The sequence below is a fragment of the Schistocerca serialis genome, chromosome 10 (genome assembly GCF_023864345.2).
Source record: "Schistocerca serialis cubense isolate TAMUIC-IGC-003099 chromosome 10, iqSchSeri2.2, whole genome shotgun sequence".
Taxonomy (NCBI): domain Eukaryota; kingdom Metazoa; phylum Arthropoda; class Insecta; order Orthoptera; family Acrididae; genus Schistocerca; species Schistocerca serialis.
Window position 1 is genome coordinate 228,757,831 of NC_064647.1, and position 24,541 is coordinate 228,782,371.

The following is a 24,541-nucleotide window of genomic DNA, read 5'->3' on the forward strand; positions in this document are numbered from 1 at the left end:
TGTAAAATAAAGTTATTATTCAACTTTTATACGTATTTTCCGGACAAACCTCGTACTATTCGAAGAAAAGCGGAAGTTGATCAGAACTGATCCAAAATACATGAATAAAGTATGTCTGTTAATACTGCATGATACAACCCCTTAAAATATAGGGTGTACATGAAGTCAGTCAGCGCTTTCAATTATTTATTGCACAAGAACTAAATATTGTACAGATGTCATACATATTGCATTTTGAAGAGAAACTCTTAAAGTTTTTTACAAACATTTGATATGCTAACCATGAGTGACTCGGCAGACGTCAATACGGTCATCGAATTCTTGCCATACCCATCCCAGCATGGCACCGTCGACTGTGGCAGTCGCTTCCCGTATTCTCTCCCGGAGCTCAGCTAAATCACGTGGTAGAGGCGGTACACACACCAGATCTTTAGTGCGTCCCCACAGAAAAAAGTCACACGGAGTCAGCTGTGGTGATCGGGGAGGCCATTTCATGAAACAGCTGTCCCCTTCTGTAACACGGCCGTCATGTTTGCGACAAGCACTGAATATCGGAAAATTACCAAATTACACTGTGGGGGTGTACAAAAAAAAACTTTCAGGGTTTCTCTTCAAAATGACATATGTGTGATGTGCGTACAATGTCTGGTTCTTGTGCAATAAATAATTGAAAGTGTTCCCAGACTTTATGTACACCCTGTATACTGGACTTGGCCAGTGTTTCTATGTTTCGATACAGTGTATCGATACGTCGAACTGTTTCAGTGTTTCGGAACGGCTACGGTTCACTGTTTCGAAACAGTGGTGTTTCATTCCACCCCTGTCTCGGATAACTGGACCAGATTCGGTCTCGAGCGAGACACAGAAACTGTATCATTGTTTCAAAATAAGGCTGTTTCAGTCCACCTCTGCTTGGAACGGACTAACTGTATCGAAACAGTGATGTTTCATTCCGCGCTGTGTCGGACGAGATTCGGGCTCGGCACAGGTACTGAAACACATTTAACATGCCACTTCATGAATCACTTTCAATAGTGTCAAAATCTTTTTGACACGCAATAGCATGAAGCTTAAGATATCCGAAAATAAAGCTTCGTTTCTAGCTGACTGTCATATTCCGAAATGGCGTAACATCTGCTTTATAAACACTAACCAAGCAATAAAACAACGCATACTATTCACATTCAAAATAATAAATATGTGAAAATCATTCAGTTAAAGTACACTTTTTGATAACATACGCTTCTCTGTTCATGTACAGTAATCATATTAAGAAACGTTAGCAAGCCTACAAGATTCTGAATAAAAAAAGGCGTAGAGTGACAGTTTTTAGACATATACATAAATTTGATGTAGGTATAATTGCAAGCAATCTGTTGGACATATCACTGATAGTGTAATGGTGAACGGGAAGGACTAGGAAGCATGGTGAATTTATAGTAACGGTTCGAAACACCTTGAAAGACAAAATTTTTTTCTGTTATATTTTGTTATTTATTCGAATTATCTGTGAGTCTATACTCAATGTGCCTATTATCCACAATGATCATTGATTAGCAGGATGGGTGTATTACCCATACTAACTGAATGTGGGAATCCCAGTAGCATATCAGTTGTTTCTGCAGTTTGCTCCCACTTCCAGTTCGTTTGTAGTGGTTCTTCTGTCTTCAGCTATGGCTGTCCTCAGCCAATTGAAAAGTATGAAAGTCACACGACACGGAAGCAGCGCATTTGCTGCAGAAATACGAAACTGCCAAGACGCCTAAGTGATAATTTCATACTTTCTGCGATATGATTAGCGCTCTCGCAACTCATTTGTGTTTATGTGGACATACTTATACAGTAGACAGTCAAGATGATAAAATATGTAGGTTTATTAGATTACAAAACACAAACTGTTTCACTGTTTTGAAACGGCATATCGAAACATTACATTGTACTGTTTCATTTGTTTCGAAACAGTTACGTGTTTCAGTTTGCCCATCTCTACTGTATACGTGTACCATTTAAACACTGCCGGTTTTTCAGATAGGACAAACAATACAAGTGGATACAAAAATACTACCTGGAATAACATAGTCGTGGGCGGAGCTTGTGTAGTACGCATTTCAGCCGCTAGACTCATTTCCAGTACAGTGTCGCCTGTGTTGTCGACTTGGATTGTTCTGTTCATCTGCAATGAGTATTTTTGCTAGTCCTGTTTTGTTCTTATTTGTTTTTTATGTTGACAGGTGACCAACGTGCAACTGTGAAATTTTGTTTTCTGCTCCGTAAAACTGCTGCTGAAACCGTTTTAATTCTGAAACCAGCTTACCAAGAAAAAGCTAAGAGAAAAACTCAAAGAGTATGAGTGGTTTGCTCGATTTAAAAATGGCGACGTCGGCTGATGATAAATCTCGTTCTGGAAGTCCATTACCTGCACGAATCAACGACAATATTGAAAAAATTAGAGAGCTTGTGCTCACAGACCGTCGACAGAAAATATGAAAGTTTTAAGAAGATTGTGCGGCAGTGTTAGTAAAAAAAAGATCCGATCTGTGGCAGAACAGGAGTCTGGTTTTCCAACACAACAATGCACCTGCTCACACAGCCATCTCTGTTACACAGATTTTGGCTAAAAATGGGCAGGTTCCACTGCTCCACGTACCTTATTCGCCTGGCCTAGCTCTGTGCGGCTGTTTCTTATTTCGATACATAAAAAGGGGCATCAAAGGACACCGACTGGACAACATTGAAGTCAAGAAAGAGAACTAGGGAGAAGCTATCAGCCATTTCTAAAGATGACTACAAAAAATGTTTCGAATATAGGAAGCACTTGTGGGACAAACAAATGTGTTAGTTGTAATGGAGAGTATTTAGAAGGAAATAAGGAGAGAAAAGAGAACTACCTGTATGAATATCAAGAGCTCAGATGGAAAACTAGTCCTAAGCAAAGAAGGGGAAGGAGAATGGTGTTGTGTTGATCTCAAAAAATTTCTCCAGAAGCTGGACCATTACAGAATACGGAGAGTAGCTCATAATTGGTTCACCTCTTACTTTAGCAAGACAGCAAAAGGTCCACAATGTTGAAAATGGCTGTGACGTTGGGTCTGAGTGGGGTACGGTCGAGTTGGGAGTGCCCCAGGGATCAGTGTTGGGGCCACTCCTGTTCCTTACTTATAAAAATGATATGCCCTCTAGTGTTATGGGTACCTCTAAAATATTTGTGTTTGCTGATGACACTAGCTTGGTAGTACAGGATGTTGTGTGGAACATTGGCTTAGTTTCAAATAGTGCAGTTCATGACTAAGTTCATGGCTTGTAGAAAATAAACTAATGCCAAATCACAGTAAGACTCAGTTTTTACAGTTTCTAACACATAATTCAACAAAACCTGACTAATTTCACAGAATGGGCACGTGATTAGTGAAACCGAATAGTTCAAATTTGTAGGTGTTCAGAGAGATAATAAACTGTCGTGGAAAGCCCACGTTCAGGATCTTGTCAAAGACTTAATGCTGCCATTTTTACTATTCGAACGGTATCTGAAGTGAGTGATCGTTCGAAACGAAAATTAGTCTACTATGCTTATTTTCATTCAATAATGTCGCATGACATTATATTTTGGGGTAACTCTTCCCATTCTAAAAGGATATTTTTGGCTCAGAAATGGGAGGTTCGGGCAATAAGTGCTGTAAATTCACGAACCTCTTGTCGACCCCTGTTCACGAGTCTGGGTATTTTGACAATGGCCAGTCAATATCTATATTCCTTAATATCATTTCTTGTTAACAATATTAGCTTATTCCCAAGAATAAGCAGCTTTCATTCAGTTGATGCTCTGCAGAAATCGAACCTGCATTTGGATCGGACTTCCTTAACTCTTGTGCAAGGAGGTGTGCAGTATACTGCTGCATCCATTTTCAATAAGCTGCCACTCGAATTCAAAACTCTTAGCAGTAATCCACGCGCTTTCAAACCGAAACTGAAGAATTTTCTCATGTGTCACGCGTTCTATTCTGTCGAGGAGTTCCTTGGAAATTTAAGCTGATTCTTGTTGTATTGTTGATTGAGTTTACTTAAACATAAGGATTGACTTTTTTCGTGTTTATAAACTTTTATTTTTATCTGCTATTACTTTTACGTTGTAGTTTCATGTACGGAAACGTTCCATGACCTTTTAGATTTGCTCCTCAATTTGGTCCTACGGAACTTCACGTGTAAATAAAATAAAATAAATGGTGGAAGGCCTATATAGAGGGTCTATGGAAGGGCGATGCACTTGAGAGCAATATTATGCAAATGGAAGAGGACGTAGATGCAGATGAAATGAGAGATATGATACTGTGTGAAGAATATGACAGAGCACTGAAAGACCTAAGTCGAAACAAGGCCCCAGGAGTGGACAGCATTCCATTGGAACGACTGATAGCCTTGGGAGAGCCAACCATGACCAGACTGTACCATCTGGTGGGCAAGATGTACGAGACAAGGGAAATATCCTCAGACTTCAAGAAGAATATAATAATTCCAATCCCAAAGAAAGCAGGTCCTGACAGGTGTGAAAATTATCGAACTATCAGTTTAATAACTCACGGCTGCAAAATACTAACACGAATTCTTTACAGACGAGTGGAGAAACTGGTAGAATCCGACCTCGGGGAAATCAGTTTTGGATTACGTAGAAATGTTGGAACGCGCGAGGCAATACTGACCTTACGACTTATCTTAGAAGAAAGATTAAGGACAGGCAAACTTACGTTTCTAGCATTTGTAGACTTAGAGAAAGCTTTTGACAATGTTGACTGGAATACTCTTTTCCAAATTCTGAAGGTGGCAGGGGTAAAATACTGGGAGCGAAAAGCTATTTATAATTTGTACAGAAACCAGATGGCTGTTATAAGAGTCAAGCGGCACGAAAGGGCGGCAGTGGTTGAGAAGGGAGTGAGGCAGGGCTGTAGCTTGCCCCCAATGTTATTCAATCTGTATATTGAGCAAGCAGTAAAGAAACAGAAGAAACCTTTGGAATAGGAATTAAAATCGATTAAAAAGACATAAAAACTTTGAGGTATGCCGACGACATTGCAGTTTTAGAAGAGACAGCGACGGACTAGGAAGAGCAGTGGACCGGAATGGACAGTGTCTTGAAAAGAGGATATAAGATGAACATCAACAAAAGCAAAACGAAGATAATGTTATGTAGTCGAATTAAATCCGCTGATGCTAAGGGAATTAGATTAGGAAATGAGACACTTAAAGAAGTAAAGGAGTTTTGCTATTTGGAAGCAAAATAACTGATGATGGTCGAAGTACAGAGGATATAAAATGTAGACTGGCAATGGCAAGGAAAGCGTTTCTGAAGAACAGAAATTTAACCTCGAGTATGCAGTTAAGTGTGAGGAAGGCCTTTCTGAAAGTATTTCTGTGGAGTATAGCCATGTATGGAAGTGAAACATGGATGAGAAACATTTTAGACAAGATGAGAAAGAAGCTTTTGAAATGTGATACTACAGAAGAATGCTGAAGATTAGATGGGAAGATTATGTAACTAATGAACTGAGTAGAGAAATTTGCGGTATAAACTGATCAAAGAAGGGATCAGTTGGTAGGACACTTTCTGAGACATCAGGGGATCACCAATTTAGTACTGGAGGGAAGCGTGTGGGTTAAAAATCGTAGAGGAAGACCAAGAGATGACTATGGTAAGCAGATTCAGGAGAAAGTAGGTTGCAGTAGTTACTCGCAGATGAAGAAGCTTGTACAGGATAGAGTAGCATGGAGAGCTGCGTCAAAGCAGTCTCTGGACTAAAGACCACTACAACAGCAACAACAACAAAAATTTTGTTTTGTAAATATTTCTCTCTAGTAAGCAATGAGACCCTGGTTCAAGACCCGGCCGTGGTACCAATTTTAATTCATTTCTTCATCTTCCATCATTATCGTTTCGTAAACAATTTGAAAATATATAACTTTTAAAAAATAACTCCTGTTTTTTACTTTTTGGATTCGCCCTCGGAATGTCATTATTGAGGCTCAAATACGTACAAAATCAAAAATACGTAAGATATTTCTAGTCATGCTTGCAATTAGTCATGTTCCTTTCTTTGTATTTTCGGTCTAGTGTACGAAAAATTACAGCCAAAAAGGACGCATGTATTGAGCGTTATGTCGCAACTGTAAATTTAACGTAGCTGCATCAGTTTATCTTACGACTGTTATATCTGTAAAAACGAAAAAACAAAAAACAAGAAATAGCTGTGTACCCGTCCTTTGCGCTCCCCTGCAAACTGCGATTCTAAAGTGCTGGCTTCAGTGACCCCACTGATACTGTATACGGTATTGCATGGAGGTAAAAGAAGAAAGAGGGTGTCGTTACGTTACATTGAACCCGATGTCCGCCATCTTAACTAGGCCACAACATTAGGTTCACCGCATTCATTCATACCCTCATGGTTCACCGCCGTGGTACTTCCCAGTGACGTCACTCTTTGCCCGTGCCTAGTTTCGACAGCGTTGGAGACGCAGTTTTACCAAATTCCAGCTTGCATTGCACTGATCATTCCGATCGTAATCTAAAGTTTAAAGGAATCACATTTCATTCGTAAGTGGAGCTGTCCAAGCAATATTTTCTTATTTTCATTTCTGTGATTTGACTTTTAGATTTGCCTTACTTTACTCAGTGTCCATTCTTTCTCTTCTTGCCTGTGTTTTTCATTGCGCTGCAAATCGCAAAAGGTCCGACATACGCAGCACGCTGTATCAACGGTCTCGTCCCCGCACAAAACACGGCTACCTATCAGCGCTGGTTCTTGGCGTAGCATCTCGTAGCGTAAGTTCCTCGCGCCGAAAAATCTTCATTGTTTACATTTCCTCACTCTTTAAGAAAGATTCTCGCTACAATAGCCGGAGACAGCGGTCACGTGTTTGTGCTTTTGTGTCTGATTGTGTGAATGTGTATGTAAGCCTTTCTTCCGTTCTGAAGAAAGTTGTTGTTGTGGTCTTCAGTCCTGAGACTGGTTTGATGCAGCTCTCCATGCTACTCTATCCTGTGCAAGCTTCTTCATCTCCCAGTACCTACTGCAACCTACATCCTTCTGAATCTGCTTAGTGTATTCATCTCTTGGTCTCCCTCTACGATTTTTACCCTCCACGCTGCCCTCCAATACCAAATTGGTGATCCCTTGATGCCTCAGAACACGTCCTACCAACCGATCCCTTCTTCTGGTCAAGTTGTGCCACAAACTGCTCTTCTCTCCAATCCCATTCAATACTTCCTCATAGCCCGCATCTCGTGGTCGTGCGGTAGCGTTCTCGCTTCCCACGCCCGGGTTCCCGGGTTCGATTCCCGGCGGGGTCAGGGATTTTCTCTGCCTCGTGATGGCTGGGTGTTGTGTGCTGTCCTTAGGTTAGTTAGGTTTAAGTAGTTCTAAGTTCTAGGGGACTTATGACCACAGCAGTTGAGTCCCATAGTGCTCAGAGCCATTTTTGAATACTTCCTCATTAGTTATGTGATCTACCCATCTAATCTTCAGCATTCTTCTGTAGCACCACATTTCGAAAGCTTCTATTCTCTTCTTGTCCAAACTATTTATCGTCCATGTTTCACTTCCATACATGGCTACACTCCATACAAATACTTTCAGAAATGACTTCCTGACATTTAAATCTATACTCGATGTTAACAAATTTCTCTTCTTCAGAAACGCTTTCCTTGCAATTGCCAGTCTACATTTTATATCCTCTCTACTTCGACAATCATCAGTTATTTTGCTCCCCAAATAGCAAAACTCCTTTACTACTTTACTGAAGAAAGCTTCGGCTGAAAACTTATGTTAGAACTTTTCGTCGTGCCTGTTTGCTGCTCGGCGTCTGAGTAGCAATTTCTCCATTCCACAGTATAATTATTTCCCAATGAAGTTTGTTGTAAATAATCCACTGCACCCCAACAGGAACAATGATAAACATAATTACAATACCAGATGAACAAAATGGCATTCATTACGCCACATTAAGATTTTCTGTAGCGCAAACAGGGTTCACAATGCTGCAACCAAAAGTTTTGATCGCTTACCCATTGATAAAAAATGCCTGACACACAGCAAAATAAAATTTGAAACTAAACTGAAAACGTTTCTCTTTGATAATTCCTCTTATTCCGCAGAAGATTGTCAGTTACTGAAACGTGTAAATGGTAATGGGTAGGAATCACTGACTAACATCTGTCTTTAATTAAAAAACGTAAAAACTAACAAATGATGAGCATGGAGACATATTTACAAAAAAATTGATGTCAGTATATAAAGACTCGTTCCGTATCATTACGATTTACCACGCAGATGATACATGGAACAAGAAAGCAAGGAAATAATTATTGATATATCACAAAGCATGGTATAGGTTTACATACTTTGAAAACCTCAGAATGAAATTCAAAAGTAAAACTAAGAAGGTGATCAAAGTAGACGTACATTCCAATTGTGCTATGTTTTTTTATGCCTGAAAAACTGACAGTTACTGGCGAGAGATATCCTGGGAAAAGAAGAAAATGGGCTACTGTTGGAGAGGTAAGCCTACAAGGACCACGGGTTAGGCTAACGTTACTAAAAACTACTCCCATACATGTTAAGACAAAATATCCATATTGAAGGGTCTTAAGTGTTTGAGACCATGGCCTTAATCACATTTATAGCATTCCACAATGCTGGAAGATGTCTGAAAATTTTTATAGTTTTTTTTTGCTGTAAATTGCAAATACCGGTCACAGACTGAATGACACATAATGAGTAAGATTTTGAAGTGAGAAAATATGTAAACTACAGTGAAAGTAATGAACTGGCAAGCTAATAAAACGAACTCTGTTCTGCATGTAGATATAACTAACTCTATGCAGTCGTGTTTCCATGACATTTCAGTAATCGTTCGCTTCGCTGGCATGCACAAGATACAATAGCACGCCTAGCTTCTTTCCTCGTTGCACACGTTTATTTTAGAATCATTTTTACAAGCATCTATGTCTTCTGATATTACATAAACTCTTGGAGGCAAAAAAATAATTCAAATATTTCGTAAATCACGTAGGAAACGGATCCAAACCAAACACTACGCTTACGACGCATCTAAAGTTCTCCTTTCTCGCCACTTGGAACGCTAGTGTCGCTTCAGTTGTCAAACGGTAGCAACTTGTACAGCAGTGAGTGTCGCGTCTGTTATGTTAGACTGTGGTATTGCGTAAATCTGTAGTGTCACCTCCCTTCTTATTTTACCTCCATGACGGTATTGCCAGTCCAGCAATGCATCTGTGTAGTGTAAGCTATGCTCACTCCATAGATATTCCTACCTACAGATGGGACCAAAGTTATTCTATGCATCGATTTCAGAGATGATACTCTGTCGAATGTATAGCTGACATCATATGATGATCTAGAGACAGTAAACAATAAATAACGTGGTGCTTCCTCCAGCGTGTACAAAATTTTGTGTGAGCTTTCGTCGGCAACAAGTTAGTCGTTTGTGAAAGGGAGTGCGATAAAATTGTATAGGATAATCTTCTTGTTGGAAAGCGCGCCGATCATAAAATTTCAGCGAGACACTGAATGCAATTTACGTGTGACAGTCTGGATAGATAGGCGTCTGTTGAAGGACAGCGCAGCAAATTTTTTCTACATTGTCGCTGGTGGGCCGACAGCGAAAGTTGCCTGCAGACGCCGGACAAAGGAGTTGCGTATTGTACGAGTGGGGGGCATGGAGTTGGTGCTTCGGATTGTCGTGTGGAGCTCTGTCGTCGCGCCGATTGGGTGCGGCCTGAATACACCAGAGGAACTGCGGATGGGGAGAGAAGCCATCGAGCAGTGGCGCTCCGAGAGGGAAGACAACGGTTGTCTTGGGAACAGAGTGTTTGGAGGATTCGTGACCCACGTCAGCCAGTATCCGTTCGCCATCTACTTCATGGGGAAGGAGGAGGGGAGAGTCTGGGACTGCTCCGGCAGTATCCTGGCGCCCACGTGGATCCTGACTGCGGCGCATTGCATGGGCCTCAAGAGAATCTGGGCGGGTGAGTACAGCTCGCAGATGCGTATTCAGTTTCCAGAATGCGTGTATATCTAAATGTCAAAAAGTCGTATTCGTGTGCTGCGCTTGTTTACAGTAGATGTCTCCACGTCAAGTTGGTGGTAGCCACAGTAAGGATATTATGTTTCCAAAATGAGATTTTCACTGGGTAGCGGAGTGTGCGCTGATATGAAACTTCCTGGCAGATTAAAACTGTGTGGCGGATCGAGACTCGAACTCGGGACTTTTGCCTTTCAGGGGCAAGTGCTCTACCAACTGAGCTACCCAAGCACGACTCACGCCCCGTCCTCATAGCTTTACTTCTGCCAGTACGTCTCCTACCTTCCAAACTTTACAGAAGCTCTCCTGCGAAACTTGCAGAACTGCACTCCTGAAAGGAAGGATATTGCGGAGACATGGCTTAGTCTCAGCCTGGGGGATGTTTCCAGAATGAGACAGCTCAGCTGGTAGAGCACTTGCCTGCGAAATGCAAAGATCCCGAGTTCGAGTCTCGGTCCAGCACACAGTTTTAATCTGCCAGGAAGTTTCAGGATATTATGTGGTAGCCAAGAAAAATCTGTTACCTCTTGCTATTAACATAAGAGTTCATCATATTTCGTGGACGCCCCTTCTCCATATTCTGCTTTTGCTGCATACTGACATTTTGTTTATATACTAAGGTGACAAAAGCCATGGGATACCCCCTAAGATCGTGTCGGAGTTCCTTTTGCCTGGTGTAGTCCAGCAACTCGACGTGACAACGACTCAACAAGTGGATGGAAGTTACCTGCAGAAATACGGAACCATGCTCCCTCTATAACAGTCCATAACTGCAAAGGGTTTACCGATGCAGGATTTTGTGCTCAAAGTGACCTCTCGATTATGTCCCATAAATGTTCGATGGGATTCATGTCGGGTGATATGGGTGGCCAAAAAATTCGTTCGAACTGTACAAGGTGTCCTGACATGGCTTTTTGTCATCCATAAAAATTTAATTGTTGTTTGGAAACGTGAAGTCACATGAACGGCTGCAACTGACGTCCAAGTAGTCGAACGTAACCATTTCCAGTCAATGATCCGTTCACTTGGATCAGAGGACCCAGTCGATTCCATGCACACACAGCGCACACCATCATGGAGTCACCACAAGTCTTGTAAGTAGGCTGTTTAGGTTTTCATGTTGGTAACGCCACGTAGCGCTCTGTATGAAAATCACTGACTGTGCTGTGTGCAGTCTGTGGCTGGTTGGCATGGTTGGAATAGTCGCTATTGTTGGATGTGAACAGCGCGAAGCGTTGCGCATTTGGAGGTGAACCGCCAGCAGTGGTGGATGTGGGGAGAGAAATGGCGGAGTTTTGAGAGCGGATGATCTGGACGTGTGTCCATCAGAGACAGTAAATTTGTAAGACTGGATGCCATGAACTGCTATATATATTATGACTTTTGAACACTATTAAGGTAAATACATTGTTTGTTCTCTATCAAAATCTTTCATTTGCTAACCATGCCTATCAGTAGTTAGTGCCTTCAGTAGTTTGAATCTTTTATTTAGCTGGCAGTAGTGGCTCTCGCTATATTGCAGTAGTTCGAGTAACGAAGATTTTTGTGAGATAAGTGATTCATGAAAAGTATAGGTTATTGTTAGTCTGGACCATTCTTTTGTAGGGATTTTTCAAAGTCAGATTGCGTTGCACTAAAAATATTGTGTGTCAGTTTAATGTTGATCAGAATAAGTAAAGAGTTCAGTTTTGCTCAGCTGTTTGAAAATCAAATAACGTAAGAGGTTTATAAGCACAGTAATTCATTAATTTTTCTAAGGGGACGTATCAGTCTCTAGAGTTGATAACGTGGGTCTTCTGCTGCCATACTCCATAATGGCCAAATTTTGCCGCACAATCTAAATGGATACGTTCGTCGAACGTCCTACATTGATTTCTGCTGTTATTTCAGTCTGATACCACTGACATGTGCAAACGCCGCTGCTCCCAAGTGAAAGCCGTCGGCCACTACTTTGCCCGTGATGAGAGGTAATGCCTGCAGTTAGGTATTCTCAGTACACCCTTGAAACTATGGATTTCAGAATACTGAATTCCCTAACGACTTCGAAATGGAATGCCCTATGCGTCAAGCTCCAACAACCATTCCGCGTTAAAAGTCTTAATTCCCATCGTGCTGCCACAATCACGTCTGAAACCTTTCCACAATGATCACCTGAGTATAGTCAGTCTGCGTAGCTGTGTAGTAACGTGTTTGCCTCCCGTGCAAGCGGACCCGGGTTCCATTCCCGGCCGGTTAGTTGAAATAGCTCTGAGCACTAAGGAACTTAACATCGGAGGTCATCAGGCCCCTAGAACTTAGAACTACTTAAAACTAACCAACCATAGGACATTACACACATCCATGCCTGAGGCAAGATTCGAACCTGCGACCGTAGCGGTCGCGCGGTTCCAGACTGAAGCGCCTATAACCGCTCGGCCACAGCAGCCGGCTTCCCGGCCGGGTTGGACTGGATGTTGTGTTGTCATCATCATTTCATCCTGATCACCGGCGCGCAAGTCGCCCAATGTGGCGTCGAATGAAATAAGACTTGCACTTCACTGCCGAACTTCCCTGAATGGGGCCTCCCGGCCAACGATACCATACGCAAATGACAGTTCCGCCAATGTACTGCCCTTGTATACTTTGTATACGCGATACTACCAACTTCTTTCTACACTGCTGGCCACCGTAAATGCAACACCAAGAAAGACAAGAGGTAGCTCAACAAGATTTATTTTGTAGATAAGATGTTGACCAAGTATCAAATGATTACGTTTACAGACGTCTGTGACATGTGGTTCCTGCCAGAATCAGTAGCCAGAGTAGCCGCCATTGTTGGAGATCACCGCTGCCACACGTCTCGGCATTGAGTCAAAGAGACGTTGGATGTGTTCCTGGGGTACAGCAGCCCAAGCAGCTTCCACACGTTCCCAAAGATCATCTGGTGTGGCAGCTGGGGATGTAATATGGGTCACTCGTTGAGCAACCATGGACCACATGTCTTCTATCGGCAAAAGATCCGGAAAGCGAGCCGGCCAGGGAAGCAATTCAATCTGGTTATTGACGAAGAACCTTTGGACAATGCGTGCTACGTGTGGTCGCGCATTATCCTGTTGAAATATGGCTGTGGCCGAGCCCTGAAGGTAAGGAAGGACAACTGGCTCCAGCACCTCGGATATGTAGCGCCGGCTATTTAAAGTACCAGCAATGCGTACTAGAGGCGTGCGAGAGTAATATCCAATACCGCCCCATACCATAATACCCGGTGCAAGACCAGTGTGGCGGTGCATAATGCAGCTGTCCAGCATCCTCTCTCCACGGTGTCTCCACACTCGAATCCGATCATCGTGGTGCTGCAGACAGAAGCGTGCCTCGTCAGTAAAGACAACGTCATTCCATTCTGCCGTCCACATCCGTCTCTCATCACACCATTGGCGACGGAGACGTCTGTGGTTCTGCATCAATGGTAGACGAAGCAATGGACGTCTTGCGGACAGACCACTCTGCTGTAAACGGCGTCGAATGGTACGCGCAGACACTGGATGATGCGTTACAGACGCAATGTGCTGTGCTATGGTTCGGGATGTCACTGAGCGATCCGTCACTGCCATGCGCACAATTTGCCTATCAGCACGTGCAGTGGTGCACCGAGGTGAATGCGATCGACCACGTCGGTCCGTCGTACCCTCCTGCATCCAACGGTCACATATCCGCATTACAGTTGTTTGGTTTCGTCCAACATGACTAGCGATTTCTCTGTATGATAATCCACAATCTCGGTAAGCCACTATCCTTCCTCTGTCGAACTCGTATACTTGATCAAAAGATGTTCCCTGTTGTCTACGAGGCATAACTGATCGTCTTGTGAAACAACCACAAGGTAAACACACGTGCCGAACGTACACTCGTCGAAATCGCCAAGCCTTAAATGGCGCTATGAGGTGGCGCCACAGACGCGCGTGATGTGCGTCTGCGCTGAAATTCTAATCAGTTGCATATCTCATCGCTGCAAACCCATGGTGTAAATTTCACTTGATTCGGATGCTTCCTTCAGGGTGTTGCATTTACGGTGGCCAGCAGTGTATATGAATATCTCTATCCTATGACTTATCACGTCAATGTATACAGGCTGTTATATAAACTAGTTACACAAAAGTAACATTGAGTTGCGAAAAGGATAAACAACTTACGGAAATGTTTGATACACCGATGAATGCAGTGTATCGTCAAGTTTTACTCCCGGCTAACACTGTTAGTTCCGGAGGTTAAATTTTACTTATGGCAGCGGCGGCGTAGTGTGCTGATGTTGGCAACGAACGTTGAATGCTGGGATTTAGATGACGTTGATGTTAGCCAATCAACTGATAGTATACGGTATCCAATGACATTCGCTGTTTTGTTTTAGCGGAATATACGAACGTACATTGTTTGTCAAACTGGAGCTTGGGTAATGACTTATGGTGATCTTGTTACCATGGACTTTAAGATACAATCACGTTCTTCCGTATTTTTCGGTTTTTGGTATGTTTGTCGGACAATATTAGGGGTTTCGTTTTTCAATAGAGCTGCTTCAATTTGCGGGGTGAAAGAGTGGATTGGTGCTTTTCATGGCATTCTCTTCATATTAACGCAAAAAAGTTTGTTACGAAATTTTTGCCTTACGAGGATATTAGGGGTTTCGTTTTTCAATAGAGCTGCTTCAATTTGCGGGGTGAAAGAGTGGATTGGTGCTTTTCATGGCATTCTCTTCATATTAACGCAAAAAAGTTTGTTACGAAATTTTTGCCTTACGAGGATAATCAATGTAGTGTGTGCAAGTGTATATTGTAGAACCTGTCAACCACAGGGCAGGAACAGCAATAATTTTTTACTTCGTGGCGAACAAAACAAACTACTCCCCTCATTCCGTATGGTAGGGTTTTCAAGGAGTAATGATGTCTTGGTAATTAATTTGTAGCGTCTTGTTGATTATAATACTGCTTGTCATAAATGTTTTAATGTTTCTGTGTCAATTTCTTCCCGGTTACGATAGAATAATTACTTCAGGATCGCGACAAAACTACATACAACAGTTTAACGGGAATAGTATTCTTTCTTTTCAGTGATGGAGAACAGGCAGGATTATCCTCGTGAACCTGTGTAGCTAGGTTTCCATTCAAGATTTCCACACGGGCAGTTTGTTCGGCCATTCAACATTAAAGACAATTTTTCGTAAGCAAATTTAACGTGTCAGACACTAAAATATTGTGAGCATTCTGCTACGGGTAAGGAGTTGTTGTGTATCTACATCTATGCTCTGCAAACCATCGTGAGGTGCATGGCAGAGGGTACGTCCCATTGTACTAGTTATTAGAGTTTCTTCCAATTCCATTCACATATGGAGCGCGGGAGACATTATTTGGAAGTGTGAGCAGTAATTGTTCTAACCTTATTCTCACGGTACCTATGTGAGCGATACGTGGAGGATTCTAGTATATTCCTAGAGTGAGCATTTAAAGCCAGTTCCAGTTCTTGAAAGTTTGTTAATGAATGTTGCCGGGATAGTTCACGTCTATCTTAAAGAGTCAGCCAGTTTTCTTCAGTATCTCGGTGACATTCTCCCACGGATCAAACAACCCAGTGACCATTCGTGCTGTCCTTCTCTGTACATGTTCAGTATCCACTGTTAGTCCTTGTGCAATATTCTAGAACCCGTCGCACGACTGATTTGTTACCAGTCTCCTTTCTAGACTGATTGCTCTTCCCCAGTGTTCTACGAATAAACCGACTGAGATTATGTGATCATTCCATTTCATATTCTTACATAGTGTTACAGATACGTATTTGTATGAGTTGACAGATTCCAACAATGATTCAATCATAATACCGTCATAGGATACTACACATTGTGATCAGAAGTATCCGGACACCTGGCTGAAAATGACTTACAAGTTCGTGTCGCCCTGCATCGGCAATGCTGGAATTCAGTATGGTGTTGGCCCACACTTAGCCTCGATGACAGCTTCCACTCTCGCGGGCATACGTTCAATTAGGTGCTGGAAGGTTTCTTGGGGAATGGCAGTGCTGAACTGAGGAGAGGTATCGATGTCGGTCGGTGAAGACTGGCACGAAGTCGGAGTTACGAAACATCCCAAAGGTGTTGTGTAGGATTCAGGTCAGGACTCTGTGCAGGCCAGTCCATTACAGGGATGTTTTTGTCGTGTATCCACTCCGCCACAGGCCGTGCATTATGAACAGGCGCTTGATAGTGTTGAAATATGGAATCGCCATCCCCGAATTGCTCTTCAACAGTGGGAAGCAGAAATGTGCTTAAAACATCAATGTAGGCCTTTGCTGTGATAGTGCCACGCAAAACAACAAGGGGTACAAGCCCCTCCATGAAAAACACGATTACACCATAACACCACCGCCTCCGAATTTTACTGTTGGCACTATACACACTGGCAGATGACGTTCACCAGGCATTCGCCATACCCACACCCTGCCATCGGGTGGCCACATTGTGTACCGTGATTCGTCACTCCACACAACGTTTTTCCACAGTTCAGTCGTCCAGTGTTTAAGGTCCTTACCCCACGTCGTTTGGCATTTACCGGCGTGATGTGTGGCTTATGAACAGCCGCTCGACCATGGAATCCAAGTTTTCTCACCTCCCGCCTAACTGTTATAGCACTTGCGGTGGATCCTGATGCAGTTTGGAATTCCTGTGTGATGGTCTGGATAGATGTCTGCCTATTACACATTACGACCCTCTTCAACTGTCAGCGGTCTCTGTCAGTCAACAGACGAGGTCGGCCAGTACGCTTTTTTGCTGTACGTGCCCCTTCACGTTTCCACTTCACTATCACATAGGAAACAGTGGACCTAGGGATGTTTAGGAATGTGGAAATCTCTCGTACAGACGTATGACACAAGTGACACCCAGTCACCTGACCACGTTCGAAGGTGGTGACTTCCGCGGAGCGCGCCATTCTTCTGTCTCGCGATGTCTAATGACTATTGAGGTCGCTAATATGGAGTACCTGGCAGTAGGTGGCAGCACAGTGCACCTACTATGAAAAACGTATGTTTTTGGTGGTGTCCAGATAGTTTTTATCACATAGTGTGCGATTTTTGCACTTTTGTACCTTTAAAGCAAGTTGCCAAACTTTGAACCTCTTTCAAATCTTATCAAGATCTGTCTGTACATTTATGTAGCTTTTCTCAGACAGTACTTCATTATAGACAACTGCATCATCTGCAAAAATCTGAGGTTACTGTTAATATTGTCTGATAGGTCATTAATATACAACATGAACAGCAAGGGTCACTGCACACTTCATTCTGAAGTTACTCCTACAGCTCGCGATGACTCTCCATGCAAGATAAAGTGCTGCGTCCCCCTCCCCCTACCCCTCTCCGCAATGCGAGTGACAGCTGGTACCACTTCCGTGGCATTAATGAAAACTTCAGTCAAGCAGTTTACAAAAGATTTTCCAGTTGGAGGAACAATTTTAGCCCCTAATGCTCCTTGTGTGAAACTCTTACACTAAAGCGCCAAAGAAACTGGTACAGGCATGCACATGAAAATACAGAGATATGTAAACAAGCAGAATACAACCCGCCAGGTTAGCCGAGAGCGCTAACGTGCTGCTTCCTGGATTCGGGATCCGCCCGGCGGATTAACGACGAGGGCTGGTGTGCCGGCCAGCCTGGATGTGGTTTTTAGGCGGTTTTCCACATCCCCCTAGGTGAATACCGCGCTGGTCCCCACGTTCCGCCTCAGTTACACGGCTCGCAGACATCTGAACACTTTCGCATTATTCCATGGGTTACACAACTCGCAGACAGTTGGGGTACACTAATTCCTAGAGTGATCATTTAAAGCCAGTTCCAGTTCCTGAAAGTTTGTTAATGAATGTCCCGGGGGTACAGGCTGGCGGCAGGAAGGGCATCCAGCGACCACTTAAACTAACATTGCCACATCCGATTAACCAAGCCGACCCTGCGTCTCCGCGGGAAAACAGGCACAAACGAAAGAAAGAAAGTAAACAGGCGGAATACAACGTGCGGTCGGCAACACATACGTAAGACAACTAGTCTGGGGCAGTTGTTAGATCGGTTACTGTTGCTACAATGGCAGGTTAGCAAGATTTAAGAGAGTTTCAACGTGGTGTTATAGTCGGTGCACTAGCGATGGGACGCAGCAACTCCGAGGCAGCAATGAAGTGGGGATGTTCCCGTTCGACCATTTCACGAGTGTACCGTGAATATCAGGAATCCGGTAAAACATATATCCAGATCACTGCGGCCGGAGAAAGTTCCTGCAAGAACGGGACTAGCGACGACTGAAGAGAATCGTTCAACGTGACAGAAGTGCAACGCTTCCGCAAATGGTGGTATATTTCAATGCTGGGTCATCAACAAGTGTCAGTGTGCGAACAATTCAAGGGAACGTCATCAATATGGGCTTTCGGAGCCGAAGGCCCACTCTTTTATTCTTAATGACTGCATGACACAAAGCTTTACACCTCACCTGGGCCCGTCAACACCGACTACCAGACTCCCGAGACACGAACATTATTGAGGATATCTGGGATGCGTTGCAAACTGCTGTTCATAAGAGATCTCCAACCCCTCTTGCTCTTACGGATTTATGGAAAGCGCTGCAGGATACACGGTGTCAGTTCGCTCCAGCACTACTTTAGACCCTAATCGAGTCCATGACACACTATGTTGCGGCACTTCTGCTTGCTCACGAGTGGCCTACACGATATTAGGAATGTGCACCAGTTTCTTTGGCTCATGACTGTACTTATATTACAATCTGTGCACTAGGTAAAGTCTTATTTTAAACCACCATCCCATATTTGTCCCTAGTTGTGAAACGAACTCCAGATCGAACTTATCAAAGATATTTGTGATAAATTCCTACGGGACCAAACTGCTAGGCCTACACACTACTTAGTCTAACTTAAACGAACTTACGCTAAGGATAACTGACACACACAGTGGTTACGGTTACTACAAGCCACACCACAAGCTGGGAAACGGGGCCAAATTTCTTGTAGTTTACTGTCGAGTTGAGATTTTCACAAATGTTTTATTCCTATCTTACAGAAACTAGCAGTACGGCAATAAACAGCCTTTTAAAACACGCCGCTAACGCCAGTCAAAGTAATTTATAGCAATACAACAATTTAAAAAAATTTAAGAACATCAGTAAACAGGCTACTAAAGTAAATACAGAACTTTGTTAATAAGGTACGGAGAGGTAGTGAAGCTACCAACACCGCCAGGTCTCAGCAAACACACGATTAATGGCAATAAAAGGAATTTACAAACTTGGAGGAATTTAAAAAAAATCATTAGAACATAACAGATATGGCGGACCCGTGTAAGGCGGCCACAAATCACCCACTCAGGGATGCTCAGGCTAGGCAGAATACTGACCAATTCAAATACGCCCGTAAACACAATTGCCACTCCCAGGCTGGTCACTGCACCGCCTTTTAGCCAGCGAAAACTTGTTATAAGATGGCTTAACTTGCTGACAGTGTTAGAGCTAACCTGTGCAAGGAAACATTACACCACACAGTCCTGAATGAGCGACCACATGATCAACCAACAAGAAGCATGATTTTACTCATAACCCACGACAGAATAGCGAAACAATTAAACTGCCCAAAACTACACGAGAGGAGGAGGAAAGATCACTGTCTTCAATTACACCGGTGCCGGGGATAGGAGACCCGGTCACCGGTCGCCGGAGGCCACAATGGCAGAAGAGACGCTGATTACACAAAATTATTACTTAATGATTAAACTTTCCACGAACTTAACTTGCAATTATGCTCGAACAGGCAGTACACGACCGCCGATATCAAGGATCCACACATCCGACCGCGCACGCGTCGCCAGCGTACCCAACGCGCCACGGTCACGCGACAACACGCTCTGTCACCGGAGTTCACGTCTTCTCTGCAACGTTGACGGTTAGTGACCGCTCCTTCATGTTAGGTGTCTCCTTTTAAACTCCAGTGTTGAAAGGGAGGATTTAAAGAAGCTTGTTAACGTCCCACCAAGGCGAAATGAACAGCAACTACTCGTGGGGCGATTCAGTATACAATCAACACGCGGGGAGCTCTTCCGTCAACTCGACCCGCTCGTTACACACAGCCGACATACGTCATGTGGCGACTCGGTACAACCATGGAGGTAAGAATAGAGGGAGACGCCGTGACGTCACAGCTGTGAAGCTATGTGAAGCCGAGGGTAGCCATCTCAGTCAGACCAAAACATTGCTGCTGTAAGCTTGTGTGCATAGGCTTGTCGCTCGCTTTTGGAAGGATTTTGCGCTATTATGGTGACTTGTGTGGTGTTCGGATGTACGAATCGTTCTGATAGCGATGCGAAATCGAAGGGAATAACATTTCATGTGTAAGTTGTCTCGTTAAGTGTGATTTTACAACTTCATTGTGAATGAACGTGTGCTACATCGGTACTTGTACTATAGCGTGTTTTTCTCCTGTATGATTTTAATTTCCTAAAAATGAAAGTCGGAAAGCTCTGTGGGAGAATGCCGTGAGGAGGAAGAATTGGCGTGCGTCTAAATGGAGCACTATATGTTCTCAGCATTTCCGAGAAGAGGACATAGACCGAACTTCCCTTTCAACAGTAAGGTTCCGAGAAAATGCTGTACCATCAGTTTTCCCTACACACCCAAAACATTTGCAAAAGGTATGTTAATTCAAAGAATTAAATTCTTAGTTTTCAAGTTCACGTTTCAGTATAATACGTACGTATCGTCGATAATCGAAGTGTTGAGTAACTCACTTTGTCTTCTTCATGTACCAAATTAAAAGCTAACACTACATTAACTGGCGTAAAGTACAGGCCTAAACAGGACACTGTGTAGATTTGCCATTCTATGTACCGTATTTCAGTAAATATTGGTGGTAATGAACAGTGTTTCCCATTAGTGTAACGTAACTGAAATGTCCCAGTACGTATTACAAACAAGATGTATTTATGGGGCTTTGGAGGGAGGGTATAGCTAACTTAGTTTTCAGTTTCTATTATTTAGTTTGTGATACACGTTTATTACTGAATTAACAAAATTGTATCGTTTACATTGAAGACTAGCTATTCGTAATATTACATAATATTACATTAAAAACTATTTATAATCAGAAGACACGCGGAATTTCGCCTTTACGAGATTTTATTTTAAACAAAAACTTTGAAACAACCAATCTGATGACGTTACATGCGTATATGGTGCAATTAGCGACTGTAATACTCGCAGCGCTATAGCACACTGGCAATGTTTTGGTCAGAGTGTCATGGCAGCGAGCCACGCCCCCATGGCTTCAAAACGTAGTACGGCTGGGATACGTAGCGCCACCTCCCCTTATTCTTACCTCCATGGGTACAACCGACCACGGCTGCTTCGCGCTCGAGAGCCACACTGCCCTCCCGTGTCCACCAGACTCTCACCGCGCAACGCCCCTACTTCCGCGTCACCACCTGAGGTTACCACCGGTCAAAGATCTCCCTTCCTGCATAGCAGTTTCCCGGAAGCAAAAACGCAGATGCCGATAGCAGAGGGAAAAGACAACCAAGCAGCCACTTAATGACAGACAACATATCGAACAAACGTATCAGGGGAAGAAAAGGAAAACCAATGCAATCTAAACACAAGGTGTAGCACGAGTCGACACACGGCTCAATAACATACATAGCCACGTTCGAGGGAGGACTCTAACCTCCAATGGGGGAGCTGTGCGGACCGTGGCAAGGCGCCCTAGAGCGCGCGGCATCTTATCAAAATTATTATCTTTATCGTGGAGAGAAATTAGATGTTGCCGGCTGAAACCTGATTGGTTACCTGCTTCTGTTTTGAGATTGGTCGTCGTGAAATCCCAGCATTCGACGGTCGTTGCCAACATCTGTGCACTACACCACCTGTACCGTAAGTAAAATTTTACTATTCTCGACATCCCCCCTAGGTTTCCTCCGCGAATGACTTACTCCAACATTCGTCATCGAGTCTTACATCGGTGCAGAGTGTGTGCAGTGTTTAGGGTTTCATGAATTCAAATCCACTATATATTCCAGCGACAATTGAGGACTAAATATCGCAAGCCACCACCCCGAAGGCAGCTATTAATTGGTACAATCGTTTCACCAAAACTAGCTGTAAATCACGTAGGGCGCATAGTCAGTCTCCGACGTAGCAATTAAACTAGTTCGACAGTCTTACATTCGTAGTCCGAGTAAATCAATGAGACGTGCCAGCTGAGAAAATGCCTTTCGTAACAGTGTTGAAGGTATTACGGAAACGTTTGTTGTCCAAACCCTACAAACTGGAATTGTTGAAAGCTTTATGAGAAAGTGACAAAGAAAACAAGCTGAGTTTTGTGTAGAAATGCAGAAATGATTTAATTGCGTAGGCTTCCGCGGCCAGAGTGAGTCGACATAAAAGTTTTCTGGGTGTAGCACCGCGTCATAATGTAGAAACTACTGCTGCTGGAGAAAAGCCAACGTTTCGACCACGATTGCAGCGGCCTTCTTCTGGGTCTAATGGTGCGTTCTAGCTATGCAGTGCCCTTTATATTTTGTTGTTAGTGTTCACTGCGCATGGCATTACGTCATAATTTTAAAAAAGTAGTTAGTTTCATCGGTCACTTAAGGAAGAAGCAGAGGCAACTTTATTTTTAATAGGCTATTGCGGTGGAGGGAGAACGTGACCTCTGTTGTCTATTGGTCCTTGTGTTGTGTGCCATGACTGGTGGTCACCGTCGAATGAGAAGTTAGCTGCTGTTTGCCAACTGCTGGACGTCGGCAGTCACTCGCCGGCGGTGCTCGTGCCTCGTGTTGACAGTGCGGTCTGTTGGGCTCTGATTGCTGGCAGCCAAGATGGGGTAAGCCTGAGTCCATCCTCCCTGTTCATGTTGTTAGGGTGTTTCAGTATTTCGATTGCCTATGATTTTGCGTTTCGTCATTATTGGCTGCTTGGACAACACACGAGGCACGAGCACTGCCGGCGAGTAACTGCCGACGTCCAGCAGTTGCTAAACAGCGGCCAACTTCTCATTCGACGGTGGCCACCAGTCATGGCACATAACACAAGGACCAATAGACAACAGAGGTCACGTTCTCCCTCCACCGCAATAGCCTATTAAAATTGTGGTGTCACCGCCAGACACCACACTTGCTAGGTGGTAGCCTTTAAATCGGCCGCGGTCCGTTAGTATACGTCGGACCCGCGTGTCGCCACTGTCAGTGATTGCAGACCGAGCGCCGCCACACGGCAGGTCTAGAGAGACTTCCTAGCACTCGCCCCAGTTGTACAGCCGACTTTGCCAGAGGTGGATTACTGACAAATTACGCTCTCATTTGCCGAGACGATAGTTAGCATAGCCTTCAGCTACGTCATTTGCTACGACCTAGCAAGGTGCCACTACCAGTTTCTATTGAGATTGTTATTAATGTACAGTCAGACCGATGTACACCAATTATGGATTAAAGTTAAGTATTACATCAGCTACGTACTTTATTTGCTACTATATATTCCCTTAACTGTTCCAGACCTCACGCCAGTCTGCGTGAGCTTAACGCGTGCCTTTCAGCATCCTCGCATAGTGACTTGGCTGTCTTGCCAAGTCACAACAAAAATAAATTTCCCTCTCCTTCTTCCTTAAGTGACCGATGAAACTAACTACCTTTTTTAAAATTATGACGTAATGGCATGCGCAGTGAACACTAACAACAAAATATAAAGGGCACTGCAGAGCTAGAACGCACCATTAGACCCAGAAGAAGGCTGCTGCAATCGTGACCGAAACGTTGGTTTCTCTCCAGCAGCAGTAGTTTTTACATTATGACGCGGTACTATACCCAGAAAACCTTTATGTGAACATGATTTCCTTAGTAAAATTGTGTTCAGAGATGAAGCCACCTTCCATATCTCTTGTACAGTGAATCGGCACACTGTTCGGATATGGGGCGAACAGAAAGCACGTCATGTAGTCGAATATGTACGAGACTCGCCTAAGGTAAATGCTTTTTGCGCTTTAAGCTGTGAAAAGATTTACTCTCCTTTCTTTTTTTCTGAGTCAGCTGAAAGTGGCGTATCCTCCCTGGACATGTTTGAACATTATCTAACGCTTCAATTACAACAGGATATGGGCAGAAAATTTATTTTCCAGCAAGACGGTTGCCACCTCATTGCCAGCGTGATGTTGTGTATCTTCGTAGGAATGCGCCGACTTGGAATGGACGTGGTGGAAAAATACCCTGGCCACCAGATCACCTGATTTAACCCCACTGGACTTTACTGTATGGGGTTACATGAAAGACAGACTGTTTGTTTCTCCGCTTCCGGGACAAGTCGACGACTTGCGACAACAGATGACGCAAGCAGTTGCCACCATACATAAAGACTAGATTCATAGGATTTGGCAGGAAACTGATTACACATGGGACATTTGTC

General features: G+C 43.6%; 1 protein-coding gene across 1 annotated transcript in view; it reads left to right on the top strand.

Moving 5' to 3' along the window:
• Positions 1-9,720: 9,720 nt before the first annotated feature.
• LOC126424713 (trypsin 3A1-like) overlaps positions 9,721-24,541 on the top strand; it is a 110,679-nt gene continuing 95,858 nt past the window's right edge. The window contains exon 1 of the mRNA XM_050087435.1: positions 9,721-10,030. Coding sequence (XP_049943392.1) covers positions 9,721-10,030 — 310 coding nt within the window. The remainder of the gene's footprint in view (positions 10,031-24,541) is intronic.